The sequence below is a fragment of the Neolamprologus multifasciatus genome, chromosome 6 (genome assembly GCF_963576455.1).
Source record: "Neolamprologus multifasciatus chromosome 6, fNeoMul1.2, whole genome shotgun sequence".
NCBI lineage: Eukaryota > Metazoa > Chordata > Actinopteri > Cichliformes > Cichlidae > Neolamprologus > Neolamprologus multifasciatus.
The window spans coordinates 29,630,878-29,656,109 of record NC_140444.1 but is presented as its reverse complement, the minus strand read 5'-3'; the positions used below and the strand labels follow the sequence as shown (position 1 = coordinate 29,656,109).

Sequence of the window (25,232 nt, the reverse complement as noted above, 5' to 3'; positions counted from 1 at the left end):
TAAAGAAAGTTGTGTTTTCAAAATTGGAGTTCAAGTTGTTTTTGTTTTTTTTACTTCCAATAGTGTTAACATACTACACAGGTCAATGGCTAGATTTTTTTTTACATTTTCATTGTAAGTGGGCTAAAGCAGTTAATTAAAAGTAGTCTAACATAAATGCTGTAATTTGATTATTTTAATTAACCATGTAACTTGGATGGATTCGATGCTGGCGTGACCACAGTGCACACGTCTGATGTCGCTCACAGTGGTCCAAGGGATCGCTCAGGGAGTTTGCTCAGACACGTGAAAAATTACAGGGAACATTGGTGATGTGTGAGGGACATTGGTATGCCTGAGCAAATGAGTCAGATAGGGTGTTAACTGTGCTGTCGATGACCCTAAGATTATAATCTCCCAATCCCTTGTAAATGCCCAACCCCATATACTGAAATCACTACCAAATATGTGCAAATAACTGGTAAAATGCAGTAGTAAAATCCACTTCTACAATATTCTTGTGTGTCATGAAATAAATTAGCTAAATTAATTATTTTGTTAATTTTCCAGTGTACAAATATACATGGGTATTTTACACATGTTGTGATTGGGATGCATGGACCAGTTCTCAGGAAACCTCATGGCAAAGCAATTCTACTGTAGACTGAATAGATTTATTAAATGTGCTTCCTAGTGGATGAATATCAAATACATAAAAGCAAATATTTCAGCTGGTTTCATACTCATACTGGCCTCGTGTATCAGCACTATTGCAATAATTTTGACAGATAAAGAAAAAGGCTTATTGAACATTGAACTATCCTCAGCTTGATAACACTGACTGTGCATAGGTTAGTTTAGTGGAACTTGTCCACCCCGTTATGTCAGAGCCCAGAACCATTTTCTGCATGCACCACACCCAGTGGATGAAACTGAACCAATCAGCGGGAGCTGTGCACAAAGTTCTCCTTTTATGGAGAGAGACTGCAGAATGGACCCTGATAAAATCCTGCAATTTACTGCCCTTTATTGCAGTCAAGTTCAGGTACTAAATCCTATGGGAGTGCAGCCCTGAGTCAGAGTTCTCCTACACTGAAAACCTTTCCTCACACAGGTAAGACAACTGCAGATCCCACTGAATGTATTTTACTTATATTTTAAATACTCTCAAATTGTAAACTTCACATTTCAAACAAGTAGTATCTTTTAATCCCATTACTTAAATTTCTGCAAGTCCTTATGCAAGTTGAACCGATCATTAGAAACCACTTGTTATGCCGTATAATGTTCTTGTTATGACGTCTTGATGCGTGCTCAATCATCCAGGTAAGTGAATCTCCAAAAGTTGATTCTGTTCATCTGGACGTAGCGTTTTGTGGGAGAAACGTTTCGTCACTCATCCAAGTGATTTCTTCAGTCTCAGCTGACTGCAGGTTTCCCCAATCTTATAAACAGTACATTTGCATAATGACTTCAATGGGCTGGTTTCAGTCATTCCAAGAGGATGCCATCTGTAGTTTGTAGAAATGTATTGACTAAGGAGTTGGAAAGAAAGCATCCAGACTTCTTCAAGTTTCTAGAAGACATTCTACCTTTGATCCAAGAGGCTTCTTCGGTTCAAAAACGTACCTATCCCCTTGCCAGTCCAACTTTTTCCCTAAGAATTGTGTTGTTTATGCTACATTAAATGCCACAGCACAAAATTGAGACTCATCACAGCGGCCACTGGCTTTCCGATCTTCTGTTGTCCAACTAATAGGAGTTGCAGCTACTGTGGTCTTTGTCTTTGTTGCCATCATGTCAACTTGAAGGATTTTGGCTATGAGCCTCAAACATTAGGCATTAACAAGGCATTTTCACCCAAAGAACTGCAGCTCACATTATATTTTCTCTTTTTCAGATCACTTACTGTAAATCCTAGAGATGATTGTGTGGAAAATATCATTAGATCAGCAATTTCTAAAGTATTCTTAACAGCCTTGTATAGCAATGGGCAGACTGAGTGGGAAACTGCCTTTGTTTCTCAGCACTGGGTTTCAACTGAGCCCTGTGCCAGCGATGTCAGATGATAAAACATACCACATGGAAAACACAGCTTAACAGCTGATCTAAAAATCCTTTCCTCCCTTTTCATTCCCTTCATACAGAAAATGGAAGACGAAATTGCCGCCCTCGTTGTTGACAACGGATCTGGTATGTGCAAAGCTGGCTTTGCAGGAGATGATGCTCCACGTGCTGTGTTCCCCTCCATTGTTGGACGCCCCAGGCATCAGGTACATATTCCTTAATAAACCTCACATACCTTGTAACCTTTTTGTAACTGCTGACCTTTTTATAATCGTGCTGCTCTTTGCATTCCTAGGGTGTAATGGTTGGTATGGGCCAGAAGGACAGCTATGTTGGTGATGAGGCACAGAGCAAAAGAGGAATCCTGACCCTCAAGTACCCCATTGAGCACGGAATTGTCAACAACTGGGATGACATGGAGAAGATCTGGCATCACACCTTCTACAATGAGCTGAGAGTTGCCCCTGAGGAGCATCCAGTCCTGCTCACAGAGGCCCCCCTGAACCCCAAGTCAAACAGGGAAAAGATGACGCAGGTAACAAGAGGTGACACCTTGACGAACTTCCTGTTGAGCTGCAGTGCCCAACAACAGGAAAACTATGTTGCCACTCGCGTGTTTCTTCCCCTGCTCAATCTGTCTTTCCTCATCCTCCTTCAACCCTCCAGGTTTTTTCTCCAGGTGTCTGCATGAAAAAAAAAAGAATAATAGAGCAGGTTGCGGCACTTTAACTTGTGTGCCGCAACAGTGTAACAAAGAAGTTTTGTAATAAATTGCTTTTCTATGAAGTAGTTTTACTATTAAAATTCAACCCAGTGTGCTGTTCTTTCTGTACAATTGAACTAACACATGCAAACTTATTTCAGATTACTCTAACTCTTAGGTTCACTGATCATCTCTTTTCTCCTGCTCTTCTTGCAGATCATGTTTGAGACCTTCAACACTCCTGCCATGTATGTGGCCATCCAGGCAGTGCTGTCCCTGTACGCCTCTGGTCGTACCACTGGTATTGTCATGGACTCCGGTGATGGTGTCTCCCACACTGTGCCCATCTATGAAGGCTACGCTCTGCCCCATGCCATTGTCAGGTTGGACCTGGCTGGCAGGGACCTCACAGACTACCTCATGAAAATCCTGACTGAGAGAGGCCACAGCTTCACCACCACAGGTGAGAAAATGGTAAGATGGTTTACACCAGGAAAAAAACCCAGAAAAGCCTAAATGTAATGCGTTTTCTTGTCTCACAGCTGAGCGTGAGATTGTGCGTGATATTAAGGAAAAGCTGTGCTACGTTGCACTGGACTTTGAGCAGGAGATGGGAACTGCTGCCTGCTCTTCATCCCTGGAGAAGAGCTATGAGCTGCCTGATGGACAGGTCATCACTATTGGGAACGAGAGGTTCCGTTGCCCAGAGGCTCTCTTCCAGCCCACATTCCTTGGTAAGCAGCATCAGCTTTAAGGCAGATTTCTGTGAATTGTTAAGCAGTTGTAGCTGAGTGATCACTAACGTTCCAATTCTCCACAGGTATGGAGGCCTGTGGTATCCATGAAACTACCTATAACAGCATCATGAAGTGCGATGTGGACATCCGTAAGGACCTGTACGCCAACACTGTGCTGTCTGGAGGTACCACCATGTATCCTGGCATTGCTGACCGCATGCAGAAGGAGATCACTTCCCTGGCACCCAGCACCATGAAGATCAAGGTAAAATTCTTGTTGCTCAATCCTCAGTCTGTGATTTTTAAATGTGGAGTGTTTTCATTGCTGACAACTCTACTTCTCTGCCCTCGCAGATTATTGCTCCCCCAGAGAGGAAGTACTCTGTATGGATTGGAGGCTCCATCCTGGCTTCTCTGTCCACCTTCCAGCAGATGTGGATCAGCAAGCAGGAGTACGATGAGTCCGGCCCCAGCATCGTCCACAGAAAGTGCTTCTAGACAGACTGCCCCCACCACACCCCACCACCGCCACCACCACCAAAACACACACTGCAAGAAAAACAAATGACTGGCTCTGCATACATGCCCATAGCACCAAATTGGTGCATGCCTAGCCGACACCTTTTCCATTTTTCCATCACTTTGGCTATGGCACCGTGCTTTCTGATGGGGAGAAACTCTGCAGGAAGCATAGAGCATCCCAGGCACTGTGAATTTGTACTTAGTTTTTCTGTAACAAACTCTTTTTCACTTGAATGTATTTCAAAAAGAAGAAATGTTTCCAAAAAATACTGGAAATGTGTTGATAATTATCAGTAAATTAGTAAATCTATAAATCCAACATGAAATATTATGGCTTCTTCTTCTAAAACATTGACATGCAGCAATTTCAGCTTCATGAAGATGTATCTGCCAAGATTTTTGTATTAACCCTGGAGAACCCATGGGGTCAAATTTGACCCCATGGGTTCTCCAGGGTTAAAATGCTTTTGCAAAATTGACAGAAAAGATTATATGTTTTGTGATATTTTTGTTTAGTTTAGTTTTTTTGTTAGCTTTTTTGTTTTTGGTCTCACTTGCTTTACTTATTGAATGTGTTTATTATTGATTTTTATATCTATAGATATTTTACTTCTTGGTCATTGCCAACTGCGCTGTTTTCTCACAGCACGACCGTCGGTGGTATACTTGGATTGGTAGCCAGGGAGGCTGCAGCACTTGATGAACTGAGTTGACTGAGCATTTGTCCGAAAAGATGAATGCACAGTCAACTCTAACTGAAACAGAAAAATAAAGAAAGGAAGCAAAACAAGAGAAATGTGTCCAACTGTCAAAGGAGGCAAAAGTACAGGCAGCTATATATATATAAGCTGCTAGATGAAAAAATACTGAAGCTACTAATAGCTAACAAACTTCTTGAACTTCTTTACTCAAGTAAAAGTGATAAAGTCCAGGCTCTAAAGTGAACTCAGAATAAGAAAGTAAAAAGCAGCTGTTAGAAGAAGCTCTTTTTGTGAAGAGATAGCCGTTAGTATAGCTATTAATATAAAAATACCAATGATATTAGTACATGGGAATGAAAACTTTTCTTTTTACTTTGCCTCCACAGCTAAACAGAAAAATCGGATAAGTCCGGGGTTAAAGGGGTATTCAACAGGTGTGGGAACCCTAAAATCGGTTTTATTGGCTTTATTGAAAAGAATCACAACTCACAATACTTTTCACTGAGTGCTCCAGCAGATTTCCTTAGTGTTCGAGCTGTGATCAGCTGCTGCTGCGAATAGGTTTACTCCTCTTTATGGATTTACACAACTGAATTCAACGAGATGCAACACAATATTTCACAAAATGTTTTCCCTGATTTTCGTTCCCTACACTGACAGTATACTGCTTATGATGAGATGAGATGATGATGAGATTTATTTGAGCCTTTGTTTGTCAGTTGCAGGTCTTTTGCCCACAACCGAGATGACAGACCTTGCCGACCGTACAAACAATACACAAACATCACATTGGGGAGACAGTTCAGGCTAGGTAGCGAGGAAAAAAACAATGAAATGTGTAACACAAAAGGATAATACAGGAATGCACAGATATCAACACACCATAGCACAATAAACACAGACAAGCAACATGGAAAGAGTTCCAGTGTGTACATCTGATCTGGGACCGCTGCAATCTTCGACTGCGCCTCCAGCTGACCCGATGTCCACATCAGAGGGGAGGTAAGCGTTGGAGGTGGCGTTGGATCCGGGGTAGGGAGGGTGATGCGTGGGTGAGTGCTTATCAGTATCAGTATATGTATGTGTGTGCGTGTCCATAGTTCAGCTGAGACAGTGTCCTTCGCCCTGCCAGGCTAAGTAAACAGTCTTCCAGCCAACCCAGGTGGCCTTGTAGGGAATGGGAAGGAACAGACTCAACACAGTCGTTATCAGGGAGTTTTTGTTCGGCTCCAGCCTTGAGCCCACAGCCGGCGCCGAAGGGGTAGCCGGATTATGATGGTAATTTTTCTTTTGCAACAACTTGTGAGAATTTCAAAGCTGTTCTTTAACACTCCGACACTGGTCTCTCAATCTCCCGTTGGAGAACCGAGAGTTTATCCATGATGGTATCAAACTTCCGTTCCGTGGTCTTGTCATTCTTTTGCTCTGAGAGCCATTTCTGAGAACTCACGACTGCAGTGAGCTGTTCTACGATGTAATCCAACTTTCGCTCAAAGGTGTTATTCTGAGCAGGCCTCTCCTTGATGTAACCCAATATATGCTCAGAGGTGTTATTCTGAGTATTCACTGCAGCCGTAAGCGCCTCCAAGCTCTTAACCATGCTGCACTCAGTGAGCCCTTTCTGAGAAGTCGCGCCTTGTCCCATCGCTTCAATCCCAGCGGGCAGCCTTGGGGGGCTTTGAACAGCCGGTTCCGCTTTCTTAATTCTCCAATAGGCCAAGGCCAAGCCAGCTCCGATCAGCAAGAACCCTGTTATTGTGGTTCCGAATAGGTAGATATCTTCAGCGTCCTCAATCAACAGTCCCGCCAGGCACACGACCCTCCATGTCTGCCACCTGTCCATCGTGTATCCAGCAGTGAAAGTCCATCCAGGGCACTCGGGCTCTCCCGAGCCCATACTTCTCGTTGAGAAAAGGGTGTCAATAGCATTCAGAGACCAGTTGATCAAATCCATCTCTTTAGGTTTTAGAAACAGATTGTGAGAGAGTGTCCCAGGGAAAGTAATACAAAAAAAAAACACGAGACAAGACAAGGACATAAGAACTAAGCAGGGAAGATAAGGGAGAGGAGAGGAGAAAAAGTGCGTCCGCCTCCTCCGAGAGCCAAAAGGTCTTCATATTATTATAGTATAAATGTTCAATTTAGTGAATGAATCTAAGTGTCTCATCAGTTTAAATTAACAATTAATCTCTGCTGCTCTGCACTTGGTGTAACCTAACTGTGACCATTAACAGAGCCACTGTGCACCAGTCCCTACCTTGATGCTAAAGTACTGGGAACACAGCTTTTGAACAAAATGCTATTCCTGATTTTTTGGGGCCATTTTAGCGCCTTAGTGTAGTGCTGTAAATTATTAAATGAAATAAATATTTTTGCCAGTAAAGTTAAAACGTATTTTTACTTGATAATTTCCAGCCTCTGGTGACTATGTACAGTGGGGCAAAAAAGTATTTAGTCAGCCACCGATTGTGCAAGTTCCCCCACTTAAAATGATGACAGAGGTCAGTAATTTGCACCAGAGGTACACTTCAACTGTGAGAGACAGAATGTGAAAAAAAAAATCCATGAATTCACATGGTAGGATTTGTAAAGAATTTATTCATAAATCAGGGTGGAAAATAAGTATTTGGTCAATAACAAAAATACAACTCAATACTTTGTAACATAACCTTTGTTGGCAATAACAGAGGTCAAACGTTTACTATAGGTCTTTACCAGGTTTGCACACACAGTAGCTGGTATTTTGGCCCATTCCTCCATGCAGATCTTCTCAAGAGCAGTGATGTTTTGGGGCTGTCGCCGAGCAACACGGACTTTCAACTCCCACCACAGATTTTCTATGGGGTTGAGGTCTGGAGACTGGCTAGGCCACTCCAGGACTTTCAAATGCTTCTTACGGAGCCACTCCTTTGTTGCCCGGGCGGTGTGTTTTGGATCATTGTCATGTTGGAAGACCCAGCCTCGTTTCATCTTCAAAGTTCTCACTGAAGGAAGGAGGTTTTGGCTCAAAATCTCACGATACTTGGCCCCATTCATTCTGTCCTTAACACGGATCAGTCGTCCTGTCCCCTTGGCAGAAAAACAGCCCCATAGCATGATGTTTCCACCCCCATGCTTCACAGTAGGTATGGTGTTCTTGGGATGCAACTCAGTATTCTTCTTCCTCCAAACACGACGAGTTGAGTTTATACCAAAAAGTTCTACTTTGGTTTCATCTGACCACATGACATTCTCCCAATCCTCTGCTGTATCATCCATGTGCTCTCTGGCAAACTTCAGACGGGCCTGGACATGCACTGGCTTCAGCAGCGGAACACGTCTGGCACTGCGGGATTTGATTCCCTGCCGTTGTAGTGTGTTACTGATGGTGACCTTTGTTACTTTGGTCCCAGCTCTCTGCAGGTCATTCACCAGGTCCCCCCGTGTGGTTCTGGGATCTTTGCTCACCGTTCTCATGATCATTTTGACCCCACAGGATGAGATCTTGCGTGGAGCCCCAGATCGAGGGAGATTATCAGTGGTCTTGTATGTCTTCCATTTTCTGATGATTGCTCCCACAGTTGATTTTTTCACACCAAGCTGCTTGCCTATTGTAGATTCACTCTTCCCAGTCTGGTGCAGGTCTACAATTCTTTTCCTGGTGTCCTTCGAAAGCTCTTTGGTCTTGGCCATGGCGGAGTTTGGAGTCTGACTGGTTGAGGCTGTGGACAGGTGTCTTTTATACAGATGATGAGGTCAAACAGGTGCCATTCATACAGGTAACGAGTGGGGGACAGAAAAGCTTCTTACAGAAGACGTTACAGGTCTGTGAGAGCCAGGGATTTTCCTTGTTTGAGGTGACCAAATACTTATTTTCCACTCTGATTTACGAATAAATTCTTTACAAATCCTACCATGTGAATTCATGGATTTTTTTTTCACATTCTGTCTCTCACAGTTGAAGTGTACCTCTGGTGCAAATTACTAACCTCTGTCATCATTTTAAGTGGGGGAACTTGCACAATCGGTGGCTGACTAAATACTTTTTTGCCCCACTGTATGTGTGTTGGAGAAGCCATTGTGGCAGGAACATGGACCAAAAGGATTAAATCTGAGTAGCCTACAAAGTCAGACAAAGTTAGAACTGTTCTTTTCGCTACACCTGTAGCACACAAACAAACTAAGACCTCCAGGTACTGAGTTCAGTTAGACAGAGAAATATGCCACTGGACGTGGTCATTTCCCATCCTCCAGGGACAAAACGGATGTCATGTATCCCCCCTTTTCGTCTACTGTCTGGGTGAATGGTTAATATGAAAATACTTTGGGCTATGACACCTTCCCCTTCTCACCCTCCGCCCCGAGTCAAACAGTTCCTGGCTTTTCAGATCAATCATTAAACCAATGTACTGTGGCCCCAAACTGAAAACACCTTTCATTATTTCTCCCTCTACATTCTCTGCCTCAGAAACTCAGAAAAAGACATTCAAGCTTGACAGTGCGACTGCAGAGACAAGAGTATGGGGCATAGAGGCTTGATAACAAAACTAAGACCTGAGAAAACAAATATTAAACAGAGGGATCGCAATCATAATAACCAGAACTTGGAACAGAATCTTAACTTCACAATATTAAATAAACAGAATCAAAAGTCCAAACACATAAAAACTGGGTCACAGACCCAGGACCATGACATCTTAGTATTTTCATAAAATGATCTTGCAGAACTATCCAGTTTTTGATTTAAGGGGCATCTATCCATCCTGCAGTCTGAGATGTTGTAAGCTGCTGTGCTGTGACTGCTGTGACAGGAGGTTAATCTGGTTGCTTTTGACACTTAGACACTGAGACACTTGATTAGTAACAATTTTTTGGCCCTGCGTGTCCCTACTTTCTTTTATAAATGGACCAATATAGCACGGACAGTCGTAACACCAGTATTAATACAGAAAGAAAATAGCTTTTTTATACTTATTGTGTGCATATAAACTTTGTCTCATCAGCTCTAGGGAACTTTATTATCACAGTCTTATAGGCACCTGCTTGATAACAAAGACATAAAATGCCTCATGACCTTGCAGCTTACAGTAATTTGTTTGTCATTGCACACACAATCAGTTTACAAGAAGGCTACAATCATATACCATTAGTATACAAAAGGTTAAGTGTGTTGAAATACAAGTTTTCCACTACAATGTTCATGTGTTCATGTGTAATAAATTGATAACAGGGGTAATAGCTTTATTTTGAAACCAAACATACACAGCAAATCCAGCATGTCCAAATTAACACTGTCAGATTTGATTTCAACACTATTAAAGTGTCTATATGGGTCCACACCAGAGAGTGTTAATTTAACTATTTTTGGAGAGTTGGTACGTTAACTCTGATTTAGTGTTAAACACCAAATCTGTCTGGAGTTGATAATTTAACACTTACTAATGCTAACTAGGTGTTAAGAGTTTATATATTAACTCTCAAAGAGTGTTTTAGTTTAACTACGTAAGAGTTATCTTCTAATTAATTCTAAAAAGCGGCAATTTTCCTGTTCTGAACTTCTAGAAATTTCTTTTGGAAATAAACATTTACTAAAAAGACGCAATGGTTTTTGAAAAACATTTATTCTGAACTGTGCACCACAATTTCAAAACATTTTCTGAAAGATGTAACAGTGTGCATGTTCTCACTTTCATTAGAATTTTGTTTATCAAAAGGTCTGACATAGGTGAGCTGGTAAATGCAAATAACAGCATTCTCATCACTTATTTTTTCAATACAATATGCTTGTCCTTCATTCATCACTTTGTGGAACTTCAACGCACTTCTGCTCTCCCCCATATTCCATCTTCACAAGCATATCCTATGTGGAGATTGAATAAAAATTAGTTGACACTAATTAATGGCACAAATCAATTGCAGCACAGTTAAAAAAAAAAAAAAAAAAGCAATCCTCTTTGAGCCATTACTTGTGTAAAGTATTTTCCCAAAAGACAAGGACACAGGCAACAGGTAATACTGAATTAAATGTAAAACCTCAACCTTTTTCATTTTTACCTAAACCGTGTGCACAAAACTCTGGAGGGATCTAAATGCTAACGTAGAACCCAGTCAGGACATCTACTACTGCTCTTTGCTAATTTTTTTTTTTTTTATGGGAGATCGTTTTCAGGCTTCAAGTAGCATCATTATACCAACATTTCACATTCTAGACATTGTTTTAGGTGTATTTGACCAAAAATTTGACTGAAAATTCACATGCAAGCTTTTTTTCAAGGCTGTGGTATTTGCCCGCAAACAATACCTTTCAGCTAGCTAAAACAGAATATTATGCTATCACCGAGCAACATGGCTAATGCCTTTCACACAGCTTTGTCTCAACTCCAAAGAGCCACAGAAGTAAAAGCTAATAATAATAATTGAAAAAAAATTTGAAAAAATGACTTACCAAGCATGGCAAACAACTCAAATATGTAGAGCAAAATGTTCTGAAACGGCTTCACTTCAGCTTCGATTGGAGCCTATGGTGCTGGGGGCAGGAGGGTCTGTGAATTTACTCTATTAGTGTCATAGCCCCTCTAGGAGTTCGGAGTTAAGAGGTCAAGAGTTAATGTTTCCATTGTAACACCTCCAGATTTGACATAGAAACACTCATTTTTAACACTCGATTTTAACTACTATCATTTTACACCTCAGAGTTACATTAAAAGAATGTGACTCTACTTAGAGTAAAATTAACTCTACTTTTGCAAGAAGACTACTAACACCAAAACATTTAACACTTTTGAATTTGCTGTGTAGGTATGTATGGGAAATTGCACAACTGTTAATCATATCTCATTCAGGCCTACAAGATTAATGAGTCCTTGAAAATCACATGCACCATAGGTTAGGTGAAGAGAGGTGATGGGAGATAAGAAATTTATAGTCTCATTACAATCATGGTGTAAACATTAGCCCGGACCACATGCATCTCTGGCACAGAGTGCCATGTGGTCTGTGCCCCCAGTGCATGTGGCCCGAAGACACAGTGTCCTGGTATCTGCAAATGAGCAACAGGTAAATGCACTGGATATGAGTATGTTATATGAATAATGGACATAATCAGGATTTATTGGCCCCATTCACAATACTTATAATGCCTATCAAAGTTGTGCACACTGCGATAATTTGGACAGATGATAAAAATAGGATTTATTGAACACTGCCCGACCCCAGATAGTTAACGCTGACATAACATAGGTTAGTTTATTGGAACTTCTCCCCCCGTCATGCCAAAGTGCAGAACCAGTGACTGTATATGCCATACCCAGTGGATGTGTCTGAGCCAATCAGAGTAACTCATGTGAAAGGTTCTGCTCTTATGGAGAGGGGCTGCAGCCCGACCTCTGATAAAATCCTCCAATTTATTGGCCTTCATTTGCAGTCAAATTCAGATAATAAATCCCACTGGAGAGTATAGTGCTTACTGCCAGTCCTCCTACACTGAATACGCTCCCTCACACAGGTAAGACAAGTGCTAAATGCCAATGGAAGTTTTTCTCATGTATAAAATGTTTTCATTTGACATTTTAAGCTTTGTATTTTAAACACCAGGAAGTTTTTTTTTTCACTATTTAAGTTAAAAGATCAGGTTTTCTATAAGTCCTCATTTTAGTTGAAATAACCACTTAAATCATACTTGTTATACATTGACAGCTTTCATAGAAATGTGTTGGTAACTATGCGTAGACCACCTCTTGCCTTCAGAACTGCCTTAATTCTTCTTACATGATTCAAGCTCCAGACTTTACCGGAGGCAGGATACACCCTAGAGAGGTCAGCTGTCTCTCACAGGGTTGGCAAAGAAAGACAGACAGACATCCACATCACATTCACATCTACAGCCAATTAAGAATAACCTAATGATGAAGCCTCATCTGTTATTGGACTGTGGGAGGAGGCCAGACTACCCGCAGAGAACCCACACTTGCACAAGGAGAACTTTCAGTCTCCACAAAGAAAGGCCCAGGACCTTCTTACTGTGAAGCAACAGGTCATCATGATGCAAGCCTCCTGTTCCAGAACATCTCAAAGGTGCCGTCTTGGATTCAGATCTGGAACTGTGAAGGTCATTTGAGTACCAATAACAGTTTGAGATGTTTTGAGCTTCGTGACATGGTGAGGGATCCTGCTGGAAGTAGCCATAAGAAGATGAGTATACAGTGGCTATAAAGGGACACGGTTTAACAAAAACTCTCAAGCAGACTTTGGTGTTTAAATGATGCTCAGCTGATACCCAGTGTACCAAGAAAATATCCCCAGGACCATTATACCACTACCAGCCTGAACCACTGAAACAAGAAAGGGTGCATCTGTACTTTCATGCAAACACACCACTACCAGTGAAATGTCACACCAGAAATTGAGACTCATCAGATCAGGCAATCTTTTTCCAATCTTATTTTGCAGTTTTGGAGACTTTTTTTGTTCTTAGCTGATAGGAGTGGCACCTGGCATGTTCTTCTGCTGCTGTAGCCCACCTGCTTCAAAGTTTTAAGTCTTGCATGTTCAGAAATGCTCTTCTGCATTCTTTGGTTCTAAAAAGTGATTATTTTAGTTAATGTTGCCTGACAATGACATTTATGTACTTGTACATTTTAACAACAATAAAACTAACATGTTTAAAAATTAAATTAAAAAATATTCAGTAACGGATACTTAAAGCTTTCCATCATATAGACATAACATAACTAAGTAACAGGCACAGTGGAGTCATTGAGCCAAACTCAATATTTATTCCTTACTTTTGTCATTATTTTAAATTAGACAAGAGTCAAACATCTGGAATTCAAAAGATCAAAATCATACAACACAAAATTCCATCCATCTTCATCCGCTTTATCCGAGGCCGGGTCGCGGGGGCAGCAGCCTAAGCAGAGAGAGAGCCACCTCCTCCAGCTTATCCGGGGGAACACCAAGGCGTTCCCAGGCCAGCCGAGAGATATAATCTCTTCAGTGTGTCCTGGGTCTGCCCCGGGGCCTCCTCCCGGTGGGACATGCCCGGAACACCTCACCTAGGAGGCGCCCAGGAGGCATCCTTGTCAGATGCCCGAACCACCTCAGCTGGCTCCTTTCGATGTGGAGCAGCAGCGGCTCTACTCTGAGCCCCTCCCGGATGGCCGAACTTCTCACCCTATCTCTAAGGGAGAGGCCAGCCACCCTTTGGAGGAAGCTCATTTCCGCCGCTTGTATCCACGATCTCGTTCTTTCGGTCACTACCCACAGCTCGTGGCCATAGGTGAGGGTAGGGACGTAGATCGACCCTCTTCACCACGACGGACCGGTGCAGCGTCCGCATTACTGCAGCTGCAGCCCCAATCCGTCTGTCGATCTCTGGCTCCCTTCTCCCATCACTCGCGACCCCGAGATACTTGAACTCCTCCACTTGGGGCAGGAACTCATCCCCGACCCGGAGTGGGCACTCCACCCTTTTCCGACTGAGAACCATGGCCTCAGATTTGGAGGTGCTGATCCTCATTCCCGCTGCTTCACACTCGGCTGCGAACCGTTCCAGTGCAAGCTGGAGGCCCCCACCCAATGAAGCCAACAGAACCACATCATCCGCAAAAAGCAGACATGAGATTCTGAGGGCCCTCCGCCACTTGGCTGCGCCTAGAAATCCTGTCCATAAAAATTATGAACAGAATCGGTGACAAAGGGCAGCCCTGGCGGAGCCCATCACCCACCGGGAACGAGTCCGACTTATTGCCGGCAATGCGAACCAAGCTCTTGCAACGGTTGTATAGGGATCAAATGGCCCATAGCAATGGGCCAGACACCCCATACTCCCGCAACACCTCCCACAGGACACCCCGAGGGACACGGTCGAATGCCTTCTCCAAGTCCACAAAACACAGGCGACCGTGGCTCAGGGGGTTGGGAAGCGTATCTGTAACCGGAAGGTCGCTGGTTTGATCCCCGTGCTCTCTGTCCTGGTCGGTGTGTCCTTGGGCAAGACACTTTACCCTACCGCCTACTGGTGTTGGCCAGAGGGGCGCGATATGGCAGCCTCACTTCTGTCAGTCTGCCCCAGGGCAGCTGTAGCTACAACCGTAGTTTGCCTCCACCAGTGTGTGAATGTGAGAGTGAATGAATAGTGGCATTGTAAAGTGCTTTGGGTGCCTTGAAAAGTGCTATATAAATCCAATCCATTATTATTATTAAGACGTGTCAGTGGGATTAAGGAGGTCCTCGAAGTATTCCTTCCACCGCCTGACAATTTTCTCAGTCGACATCAGCAGCGCTCCGCCAGCACTATACACAGTGCAGGTAGAGCACCGCTTTCCCCTCCTGAGACGCCTGACGGTTTGCCAGAATCTCTTCGAGGCAGTCCGAAAGTCTTTTTCCATGGCCTCTCCGAACTCCTCCTGAACATGGTCCATTCAGACTCAATGTCCCCAGTCTCCCTCGGAATGCTGTTGAAGCTCTGCTTCTGAGCCGAGTGCTACGCTGTGGGCTGTGTGGGCACTGTGGGCTCTTGCTGAATGAAGCTAGGACAGCCACACAATTGGGATGAACTTCTGTCTGGATATTTATATTCAGTGAATGTAGATAAAATGTCCAAGCTGTTATTGTCACAACGGGACTGAACGGACTCATGCGCAGGCTCTAGGTCTTGAAAGCACAAGAGTCTTTATTATGATACACCAGGTGATTATTTACAAAAGTGAGGGGAAAGCCGGGCTCCAGGGGTCCACACACGATCGGGAAAGACACCGAAAGTCACACACACACACTCCCTCCACTCCTCACGCTCATCTTCACACTCCAATCACTCAGGTAACACAGGGGTTGGTCCAGGGAATCTGTACACAGAGACACGAAGGGATTATAAGGCAAATTGCTGTGAAAACACTCTAGAAGTAACTGAACTGGGGTTACACTGACGAGGGTCAGCAACGGTCCAGCGACGAGAAACACAGAGCTGCCATCTTATAAACGAGCTGGAACACTCGTGATGAGCCACAGGTGCGTGATTGCGACCAGGTGTGTGGGCCAAGGGCAGGAGCCCACAGGTGAGCTCCGCCCAGGCAGAGGGAGGAGGGAAAGAGGGGAAGGGAGAGAGCAGGAACAAAAAAGAATATAAAAACATATGTAGCCATACTGAGCCGACCGGGTAGGCACAGGGACCCTGACAGTTGTATGGTATTTTGAGTCTGGCTGCCCGAAAGACTATTACTAAGAAATGGCTAAGTGTGAAAATTCCATCACTAAATGACTGGCATGAGACTGTTTATGGGTTGTTTAAAATTGAAAGAATTACCTTCTTTAACAGATTTCAATATGACATATTCATTGAGATTTGGGATAAATGGAAATATTATATTTCGTCAAGTAGACCCGATTTTGTTTGAATCTCTGTAATTCTGTATGCTATATTTTTGAACTGCTATGTGTATATATGTGTATGTCTGTATGTATGCAGGTATGTATAGGCATATATGTATGCATGTAGATATGTATATGTGTGAATGTATATGTATGTATATGTATATGCATGTGTATGTGTATGTATATATATGTGTATGTATGTGTGTATATATGTATATATGACTAGATGGTACACCCGTTTGTTTATTTTCGATTACTTGTTTATTTCGGTTTTATTTGTGTTCTCATAGGTTGTTTTATCTTACGTTCCTTATTAAATAATAATAAAAAAAGAAAAAAAAGAAAAAAATTAAGCTAGGACAGCCACTGATGTTTCTTCATTAGTGACAGTTTTCTTGCGTCCACATTTTGGCAAATCCAACACTGAACCAGTTTCACGAAATTTAGCAAGCAGTTTGCTAACTGTAGCATTGGAGATGGGTGGTCTTCTAAATGGCCACCATGGTCACCACCCATCTTGAGGAGTTTGCCCCCTCACATATACTAATGTGCCACAAACAGGACTTTAATATCACCAACTATTCCCATTTTATTATGGTGTATCCATATAAATGGCCCACCCTGTATATATATATATATATATATCAGATTCAGATTCAGAATTTATTTGTCACATACAGGTTGCCCTGCAGTGAAATGAGACACCCCCCCCCCCCCCCCCCCCCCGACCTTACACATATAACACAGACATTACATTGGGGTTACAAGTCGGAGATCGGCAGTTACGGAAAAAAACACTGAAATGTACACACAATGGGAAGGTACAAGAGGAAAAAAAGAGACCCCTACTCATGCTGTGCTTCCATGGTAGGACAGCACGAGAACAGGAAACAAAAAAAACTCCTCTGCACAAAAAAAAGCACATGAATGTTCACAGCACAACATTATGAAGACATAACAAGCCACAGGGATGGGTAGGGGATGAGGAGTAATCCCAGGCAACACAGCAGACATCCTGCCACTGCGCCGACTCGCCAGCGCGGGCCCAGACCCGCCTCGTGTTCCCAGGAGGTAACAAGCATCGAAGGCGTTGGAAAGGGAAGGGGAGATGAGTGAGTGCTTATCAGTGTAAGTGTGTGTGTGTGCGTGTCCATAGTTCAGCTGAGACAGTGTCCTTCGCCCTATCAGGCTAAGTAAACAGTCCTCCAGCCAATCCAGGTGGCCTTGCAGGGATGGGGAGAATAGTCATCACACAGTCGTTATCAGGGAGTGTTTGTCCGGCTTCAGCCTTGGGCCTGTGCAGCTGGCGCCGTGGTGGTGTCTGCATTTGATCCCGAATTTGTTGATTTATTGAGAATTTTCAAAGCTGATCTTTTTAACACTCTGATACTGGTCTCTCTATCTCCCGTTGGAGAGCCGCGAGCCTCCCCATGATATACATATATCTGCTGTCAGATGAACATCCAGATGAACACAATCAACTAATCAACTACCTGGCACTCAGCACCTATTCTCCCCTACCCTCTGTTACACTTACAGTTATAGGTAACTTTAACTGTAAATAACTTTGATTATAGTATAAATTAAAATCGGATGAGTCGTATCAGTATTTCCAGATTTTGACAAGAAACTATACAATAATTTTAACACAACATACTGTAGAACTGAAAATGTAACTTATCTTGAACCAAGGTTTAGGTCATTCATATTTAGTAGACCTGCCAAATTTTGGTGGAGATCAGGACAATTTCTGGAAAGTAAAATCTTTAGTGTTTTTATTTTTTACTTAAATTATCACCTTCAATCCAAATTCTGTTCAAGCCTATCTGGTATGGCCTCTGTTACTCAGAGGATCATGTTACCTTTGTGTGAGGGGTTCTAGTGTTAACAAACACTTAAACACTTATACCTAACAAAGTAGCTGGTGAGTGGATTTTTGATGGTATGTTTATTTTCATTTTGATATGTTTATTGATTAGCATTCAAATATCTCAGTGAAGACAGAACAAAGATTTACCACAAAGCAAGAAAGCATGAGACAAGGCTAATCAAAAGGTATTGGCTGAAGCATTTGCTTATTACGCCAACCCTTTTAACAAAAGATCTTTTAGCATGCAGCTCCTGTACACAGGGCTCGAAGCAAATAATAAAATTCAATTCAATTCAATTTCATTTATATAGCGCCAAATCACAACAAATGTCGCCTCAAGGCACTTCATAGATACAGAGAGAAAAGCCCAACAATCATATGACCCCCTATGAGCAAGCACTTTGGCGACAGTGGGAAGGAAAAACTCCCTTTTAACAGGAAGAAACCGTTCTCTATAACAACAAGACTTTTTATCCAGGCTATCTGCTAGATGTAACCCAGATTACTGCTTAACATCAAGTCTAAAGATCCTCTATTACCTTTTTTTTCGTTCAGAAAATGGAAGACAAAATTGTTGCCGTTGTCATAGATAATGGGTCCGGTATGTGCAAATTTGGCTTTGCAGGAAATGATGCTCCAAATGCTGTGTTCCCCTCCACTGTTGGACACCCCAGACATCAGGTATTCCATCACATATTCCTCAAGAGTACTTTATAAACCTCAAATACCCTGTAAATTTTGTAACAATTGTTTTTGTCTTTGTTGCCCAGGGTGTAATGATTGGTATAAGCCACAAAGACAGCTTTGTGGGTGACGAGGCACAGAACAAAAGAGGAATCCTGACTCTCAAGTACCCCATTGAGCACGGTATTGTTACCAACTGGGATGACATGGAGATGCTCTGGCATCACATGTTTTACAATGAGCTGAGAGTTGCCCCTGAGGACCACCCAGTCCTCCTCACAGAGGCCCCCCTGAACCCCAAGATAAACAGGGAAAGGATGGCACAGGTAATGAGGGCTGACACCAGTTTCCTCCTACTCCTTCAACCTACCTTAAACTAATTTGTTTTTGCCTTTGCAGATGCTTTGGGTTTCTATCTTTGCACTGTGATGCATCAGGAATAATGAGCTGCAGCATGGGTGCTGCTGTTTATAAATTAGACTCATCAGACTTTAGCTGAAGTAGAAAACAAATGTTTAACTACACTGGTGTCTGCGTGAAGCAACTGTTAATAGCAGTGCAAATTACTGCACTCAGACTTATACAGTCAGTATAGCAAAAGAGTCATTCTATTATAGTATTCATGCTGTTGTTTCTGTATGACTAAACACATATGGTACATTTCATCTCAGACCACATTTTCTATTCAACCATCTCCTATGATGAATTTTATGATTTTATGGTGCAAAAATTAGATTTATTTATATGATTGTTGTGAAATTTTAACAATAACAAGTTATCTAAGTGACTTACAGTATGTATCATGTATAATCTGAGTAGCGATAGACAGCGCAGGATCTGAAAACGATGTTCCAGGAGTCCAGTGTTCTTGCTGGCTCTAGTGAGCCTTGATCACCTGGTCAGCTATCGAGCTGGTGGGTAACAGACATCTCCGAAATCATCATAGCACTTTTATAAATATGTGATGTCCTGATAAACTGAGCCGATATTTGAAGTTGCCACACATACATTCTCACCTGAAAATATGTTAAAATTTTGTGACCCAGAAAGAGTAATATTTCAAACTCTTTAGCTGCGCTCCTCTGGCATTGCCATGTTTGAAAAGTGTTTTTTAATATCATAAAAACATTATATATAGTAATTTTTTTATTGAAAAGAGTAATAAGAGTAATATTACAACTAAGCAACTGTCACCATTGTTGGAAACTGGAATTGACTGGGCTGCACTTTGAATTCTGGGCCATGAAGGATACACCTGACCCATCCTTTAGATTTGGGGAGATGAAGGACACATTTCTCATTTAGAGCAGTCTTCGAATTGGGACAGCCTTCATCGCTGTGACGTAATCGGCCTTTAAATAGGGTCTCTGAAGGATGCAGCCCTTGAATCCATCCCACTTTGGATGGAGCAGCTCTCATTTCTAGAAATATCGACAAATTTATTAAACCCCTCAAAACATGACTATCCAGAGTTGGGACCAGGAAGCAGAGTTGCAGTCTTACACGCCTCTCTGCAGCTTCTCTCCTCCTGCTACCCCCCCAAAAACCCATCTCCATAGAGACTGTGTCTGCTTCCAAAAAGACAAAAAACAAACTAAAAACCAGCAACAAACAACTTAAACAATCACAAAGAAAGAACAATACAGTATCCACATCTGAACCAAAGAGTAAAACAGTGAAATGTGGATTATTAAATATTAGGTCTCTCTCCTCCAAGTCTCTGTTAGTACATGACTTAATAATTGATCAACAAATTGATTTACTCTGCCTTACAGAAACCTGGTTGCAGCAGGATGATTATGTTAGTTTAAATGAATCAACACCCCCGAGTCATTCTAACTACCAGAAATCTCGAAGCACAGGTCGAGGGGGTGGTGTGGCAGCAATTTTTCACACCAGTCTATTAATTAATGAAAGACCAAGACAGACTTTTAATTCATTTGAAAGCCTGATGCTTAGCATTGTCCACCCCAGCTGTGAAACTCAGAAACCAGTCTTACTTGTTATCATCTATCGTCCACCTGGGCCTTACACAGAGTTTCTGTCTGATTTCTCAGACTTTATATCTAATTTAGTTCTGAGCTCAGATAAAATAATTATTGTGGGTGATTTTAACATCCATGTAGATGCTAAAAATGACAGCCTCAACATGGCATTTAATCTGTTGTTAGACTCAATTGGTTTCTCTCAAAATGTAAAAGAACCCACCCACCACTTTAATCACACTCTAGATCTTGTTTTAACATATGGCATAGAAACTGAACATTTAACAGTGTTTCCTGAAAACCCTCTCCTGTCTGATCATTTCTTGATAACATTTACATTTACAATAATTGATTACGCAGCAGTGGAGAGTGGACTTTATCAAAGTAGATGTCTTTCTGAAAGCGCTGTAACTAAGTTTAAGAATATAATCCAGCCACTGTTATCATCGTCAATGCCCTGTACCAACACAGAGCAGAGCAGCTATCTGAACGCTACCCCAACAGAGGTCGATTATCTTGTTAATAATTTCACCTCCTCACTACGTACGACTCTGGATACTGTAGCTCCAGTGAAAACTAAGGTCTCTAATCAGAAGTACCTGACCCCGTGGTATAATTCTCAAACACGTACCCTAAAGCAGATGACTCGTAATCTGGAGAGGAAATGGCGTGTCACAAATTTAGAGGATCATCATTTAGCCTGGAGAAATAGTTTGTTGCTTTATAAGAAAGCCCTCCGCAAAGCCAGAACAGCTTACTACTCATCACTGATTGAAGAAAATAAGAACAACCCCAGGTTTCTCTTCAGCACTGTAGCCAGGCTGACAAAAAGTCAGAGCTCTGTTGAGCCAACCATCCCTTTAACGTTAACTAGTGATGACTTCATGAACTTCTTCACAAATAAAATTTTTATCATTAGAGAAAAAATTACCAATAATCATCCCACAGATGTAATATTATCTACAGCTACTCTTAGTTTCATTGATGTTAAGTTAGACTCTTTTTTTCCAATCGATCTTTCTGAGTTAACTTCAATAATTACTTCCTCCAAACCATCAACGTGTCTTTTAGACCCCATTCCTACAAAACTGCTCAAAGAAGTCCTGCCATTGATTAATTCTTCGATCTTATATATGATCAACCTATCTCTAATAATCGGCTATGTACCACAGGCCTTCAAGGTGGCTGCAGTTAAACCTTTACTCAAAAAGCCATCTCTAGACCCAGCAGTCTTAGCTAATTATAGGCCAATCTCCAACCTTCCTTTCATATCAAAAATCCTTGAAAGAGTAGTTGTCAAACAGCTAACAGATCATCTGCAGAGGAATGGTTTATTTGAAGAGTTTCAGTCAGGTTTCAGAGTTCATCACAGCACAGAAACAGCTTTATTGAAGGTTACAAATGATCTTCTTATGGCCTCTGACAGTGGACTCATCTCTGTGCTTGTCCTTCTTGACCTTAGTGCAGCATTCGATACTGTTGACCATAATATTCTATTAGAGCGATTAGAACATGCTGTAGGTATTACAGGTATTGCACTGCAGTGGTTTGTATCATATCTATCTAATAGACTCCAATTTGTGCATGTAAATGGAGAGTCCTCTTCACACACTGAGGTTAATTATGGAGTTCCACAGGGTTCGGTGCTAGGACCAATTCTGTTTACATTATACATGCTTCCCCTAGGCAGCATCATTAGAAGACATAGCATACATTTTCACTGCTATGCAGATGACACCCAGCTCTATCTGTCCATGAAGCCAGATAACACACACCAATTAGTTAAACTGCAGGAATGTCTTAAAGACATAAAGACTTGGATGGCCACTAACTTTCTGCTTCTTAACTCAGATAAAACTGAGGTCATTGTACTCGGCGCTGAAAAGCTTAGAAATATGGTATCTAACCAGATTCTTACTCTGGATGGCATTACCTTGGCCTCCAGTAACACTGTGAGGAACCTTGGAGTCATTTTTGACCAGGATATGTCCTTCAACGCACATATTAAACAAATATGTAAGACTGCGTTCTTCCATTAGAAATATTAGAAAAAATTAGAAATATCCTGTCTCAGAGTGACGCTGAAAAACTAGTTCATGCATTTATTACTTCCAGGCTAGACTACTGCAATTCATTATTATCAGGATGTCCAAAAAACTCACTGAAAAGCCTTCAGTTAATCCAAAATGCTGCAGCAAGAGTACTGACAGGGACTAGAAGGAGAGAGCATATTTCTCCTGTTTTGGCTTCCCTTCATTGGCTTCCTGTTAAATCCAGAATTGAATTCAAAATCCTGCTCCTCACATACAAGGTCTTAAATAATCAGGCCCCATCTTATCTTAATGACCTTGTAGTACCATATCACCCTATTAGAGCACTTCGCTCCCGCTCTGCAGGCCTACTTGTTGTTCCTAGAGTATTTAAAAGTAGAATGGGAGGGAGAGCCTTCAGTTTTCAGGCCCCTCTTCTGTGGAACCAGCTTCCAGTTTGGATTCAGGAGACAGACACTATCTCTACTTTTAAGATTAGGCTTAAAACCTTCCTTTTTGCTAAAGCATATAGTTAGGGCTGGACCAGGTGACCCTGAATCCTCCCTTAGTTATGCTGCAATAGATGTAGGCTGCCGGGGGATTCCCATGATGCATTGAGTTTTTCCTTTCCAGTCACCTTTCTCACTCACTATGTATTAACAGACCTCTCTGTATTGAATCGTATCTGTTATTAATCTCTGTCTCTCTTCCACAGCATGTCTTTATCCTGTCTTCCTTCTCTCACCCCAACCGGTCGCAGCAGATGGCCGCCCCTCCCTGAGCCTGGTTCTGCCGGAGGTTTCCTCCTGTTAAAAGGGAGTTTTTCCTTCCCACTGTCGCCAAAGTGCTTGCTCATAGGGGGTCATATGATTGTTGGGCTTTTCTCTGTATCTATGAAGCGCCTTGAGGCGACATTTGTTGTGATTTGGCGCTATATAAATAAAATTGAATTGAAAATTGAATTGAATTGAATTGAGACACAGCTTTTTACTTTCTTTTCAATTTCTCTGTAGGAAAGACCTGCATTTTTAAGTGTGTTGATGGTCTTTATTCCATTGTTAATTGTCTTTTTCTCATCATTTTTGTAGCAACACACTACTTTCTGAAGTACAGTACTGTTCAGCTGATGCTAACGAGGGTATGGTACCATAGTGCGTTCCAACACCATTTTTTTGTTTTGTTTTGTTTTGTTTTAGTAATCCAGAAAAGTTGGAACACCTGTAAGAATTAGTAGCACCAGCTTTCAAGGCTTGATCAACCTCCGTTGCTGCAAACTGTCATGGTTGGTGCTGTGTGGCAGGCAGGATGTAGGACCCAAACGCAGGACACTCAGATGGAGGAATAAACTCAAAATGACAGCCTTTATTGCTGGGAAACATTAAACACACACATTAAGCATTAAATACAAAACTAAACTAGAAACTGGAAAAAAGAAACTTCAACTAGCTACCAACTACCTTGGTAAAATCCTCACTGAGAGGGGCCACAGCTTTAACACCACAGGTGAGCACATGGACACAGTCAAGAGAATATGTGTAAAACTAGGAAAAAATTTAAAAATCACAATAAAAAGTTGGGGGGGTTCTTGTCTCACAGCTGAGCGTGAGATTGTGCGTGACATTAAGGAGAATCTGTGCTATGTTGCACTGGACTTTGAGAGAGAGATTGAAAGAGCTGCCTGCTCTTCGTCATTGGATAAGAGCTATGAGCTGCCTGATGGACAGGTCATCACTATTGGGAGTGAGAGGTTCCGTTGCCCAGAGGCTCTCTTCCAGCCCACATTCCTTGGTAAGCAGCATCAGCTTTAAGACAGATTTCTGTGATTTGTAAAAAGTAGTCCTTAGCAAGGCTAACCTTAACCCCTAATTTTCCAATTCTCCACAGGTATGGAGTCTTGTGGTAGCCATGAAACTACCTTTAACAGCATCATGAAGTGTGACGTTGACATCCGTAAGGACCTGTACGCCAACACTGTGCTGTCTGGAGGTACCACCATGTACCCTGGCATTGCTGACCGCATGCAGAAGGAGATCACTTCACTGGCTCCCAAAAACCTAAAAATCAAGGTAAAGTTATTGCTTCTTATGTACTCTTTCGTACTCACTCTTTTTTTTAAAGGTGCTTCACTTTCACACGAACAAGGTAATTAACACTGTGCTGAATTTGTATGTCTGGCAGAATGTAAGTGCACTTCCTAAAAGTCTTCATTGCTGAACCCTCTTCATCTCTGCCCTTGCAGATTATTGCTCCCCCAGAGAGGAAGTACTCTGTATGGATTGGAGGCTCCATCCTGGCTTTTCTGTCCACCTTCCAGGACATGTGGATCAGCAAGCAGGAGTACGATGAGTCCGGCGCCAGCATTGTCCACAGAAAGTGCTTCTAGATAGACTGCCCTCAACCTACCAAAGCACACACTGCTACAAACCCCATAGTGACTGGCTCTGCATGCATGTCTACACCACCAGAATGATGTAAGCCAAGCCTACACCTCTTCCATTTTAATTCATCACTCTGGGTATGGCACCATGCTCCCTGATGGGGAGAAATTCTTCCGCCTGAATTTATTTCCAAAATTAAGCCCATTGATATGGGAAAAGTTTGTTAT

At 42.1% G+C, this 25,232-nt stretch overlaps 3 protein-coding genes across 3 annotated transcripts; 2 read left to right on the top strand and 1 right to left on the bottom strand.

Moving 5' to 3' along the window:
• The first annotated feature begins 2,081 nt into the window (after positions 1-2,081).
• LOC146517269 (actin, cytoplasmic 1-like) lies at positions 2,082-4,494 on the top strand. Its single transcript, XM_085163624.1, has 6 exons — positions 2,082-2,252; positions 2,342-2,581; positions 2,966-3,212; positions 3,292-3,483; positions 3,570-3,751; positions 3,841-4,494. The coding sequence occupies exons 1-6, from the start codon at positions 2,130-2,132 to the stop codon at positions 3,982-3,984; spliced, it is 1,128 nt and encodes a 375-aa protein (XP_085019750.1). The 5' UTR covers positions 2,082-2,129; the 3' UTR covers positions 3,985-4,494.
• Positions 4,495-5,138: 644 nt separating this feature from the next.
• LOC146517268 (uncharacterized) lies at positions 5,139-7,031 on the bottom strand. Its single transcript, XM_085161715.1, has one exon. It carries the CDS (start codon positions 6,745-6,747, stop codon positions 6,034-6,036), a length of 714 nt encoding a protein of 237 aa, XP_085017841.1. The 5' UTR covers positions 6,748-7,031; the 3' UTR covers positions 5,139-6,033.
• An 11,500-nt stretch (positions 7,032-18,531) lies between these two features.
• Positions 18,532-25,010, top strand: LOC146517267 (actin, cytoplasmic 1-like). Its single transcript, XM_085163141.1, has 5 exons — positions 18,532-18,609; positions 18,699-18,938; positions 24,253-24,415; positions 24,512-24,693; positions 24,867-25,010. Exons 1-5 carry the CDS (start codon positions 18,532-18,534, stop codon positions 25,008-25,010), a joined length of 807 nt encoding a protein of 268 aa, XP_085019267.1.
• Positions 25,011-25,232: the final 222 nt, after the last annotated feature.

What these genes read in the sequence shown, in the direction of transcription:
- LOC146517269 (XM_085163624.1), top strand. Translation starts at nt 2,130, where the DNA reads ATGGAAGACGAAATTGCCGCCCTCGTTGTTGACAACGGATCTGGTATG. An exon ending in CCACAGCTTCACCACCACAG is followed by an intron (nt 3,213 to 3,291) that starts GTGAGAAAATGG and finishes CTTGTCTCACAG; the next exon opens with CTGAGCGTGAGATTGTGCGT. An exon ending in CCAGCACCATGAAGATCAAG is followed by an intron (nt 3,752 to 3,840) that starts GTAAAATTCTTG and finishes CTGCCCTCGCAG; the next exon opens with ATTATTGCTCCCCCAGAGAG.
- LOC146517268 (XM_085161715.1), bottom strand. Translation starts at nt 6,747, where the DNA reads ATGTCCTTGTCTTGTCTCGTGTTTTTTTTTTGTATTACTTTCCCTGGG.
- LOC146517267 (XM_085163141.1), top strand. Translation starts at nt 18,532, where the DNA reads ATGTGCAAATTTGGCTTTGCAGGAAATGATGCTCCAAATGCTGTGTTC. An exon ending in TTGGACACCCCAGACATCAG is followed by an intron (nt 18,610 to 18,698) that starts GTATTCCATCAC and finishes TTTGTTGCCCAG; the next exon opens with GGTGTAATGATTGGTATAAG. An exon ending in ACAGGGAAAGGATGGCACAG is followed by an intron (nt 18,939 to 24,252) that starts GTAATGAGGGCT and finishes CGTGACATTAAG; the next exon opens with GAGAATCTGTGCTATGTTGC.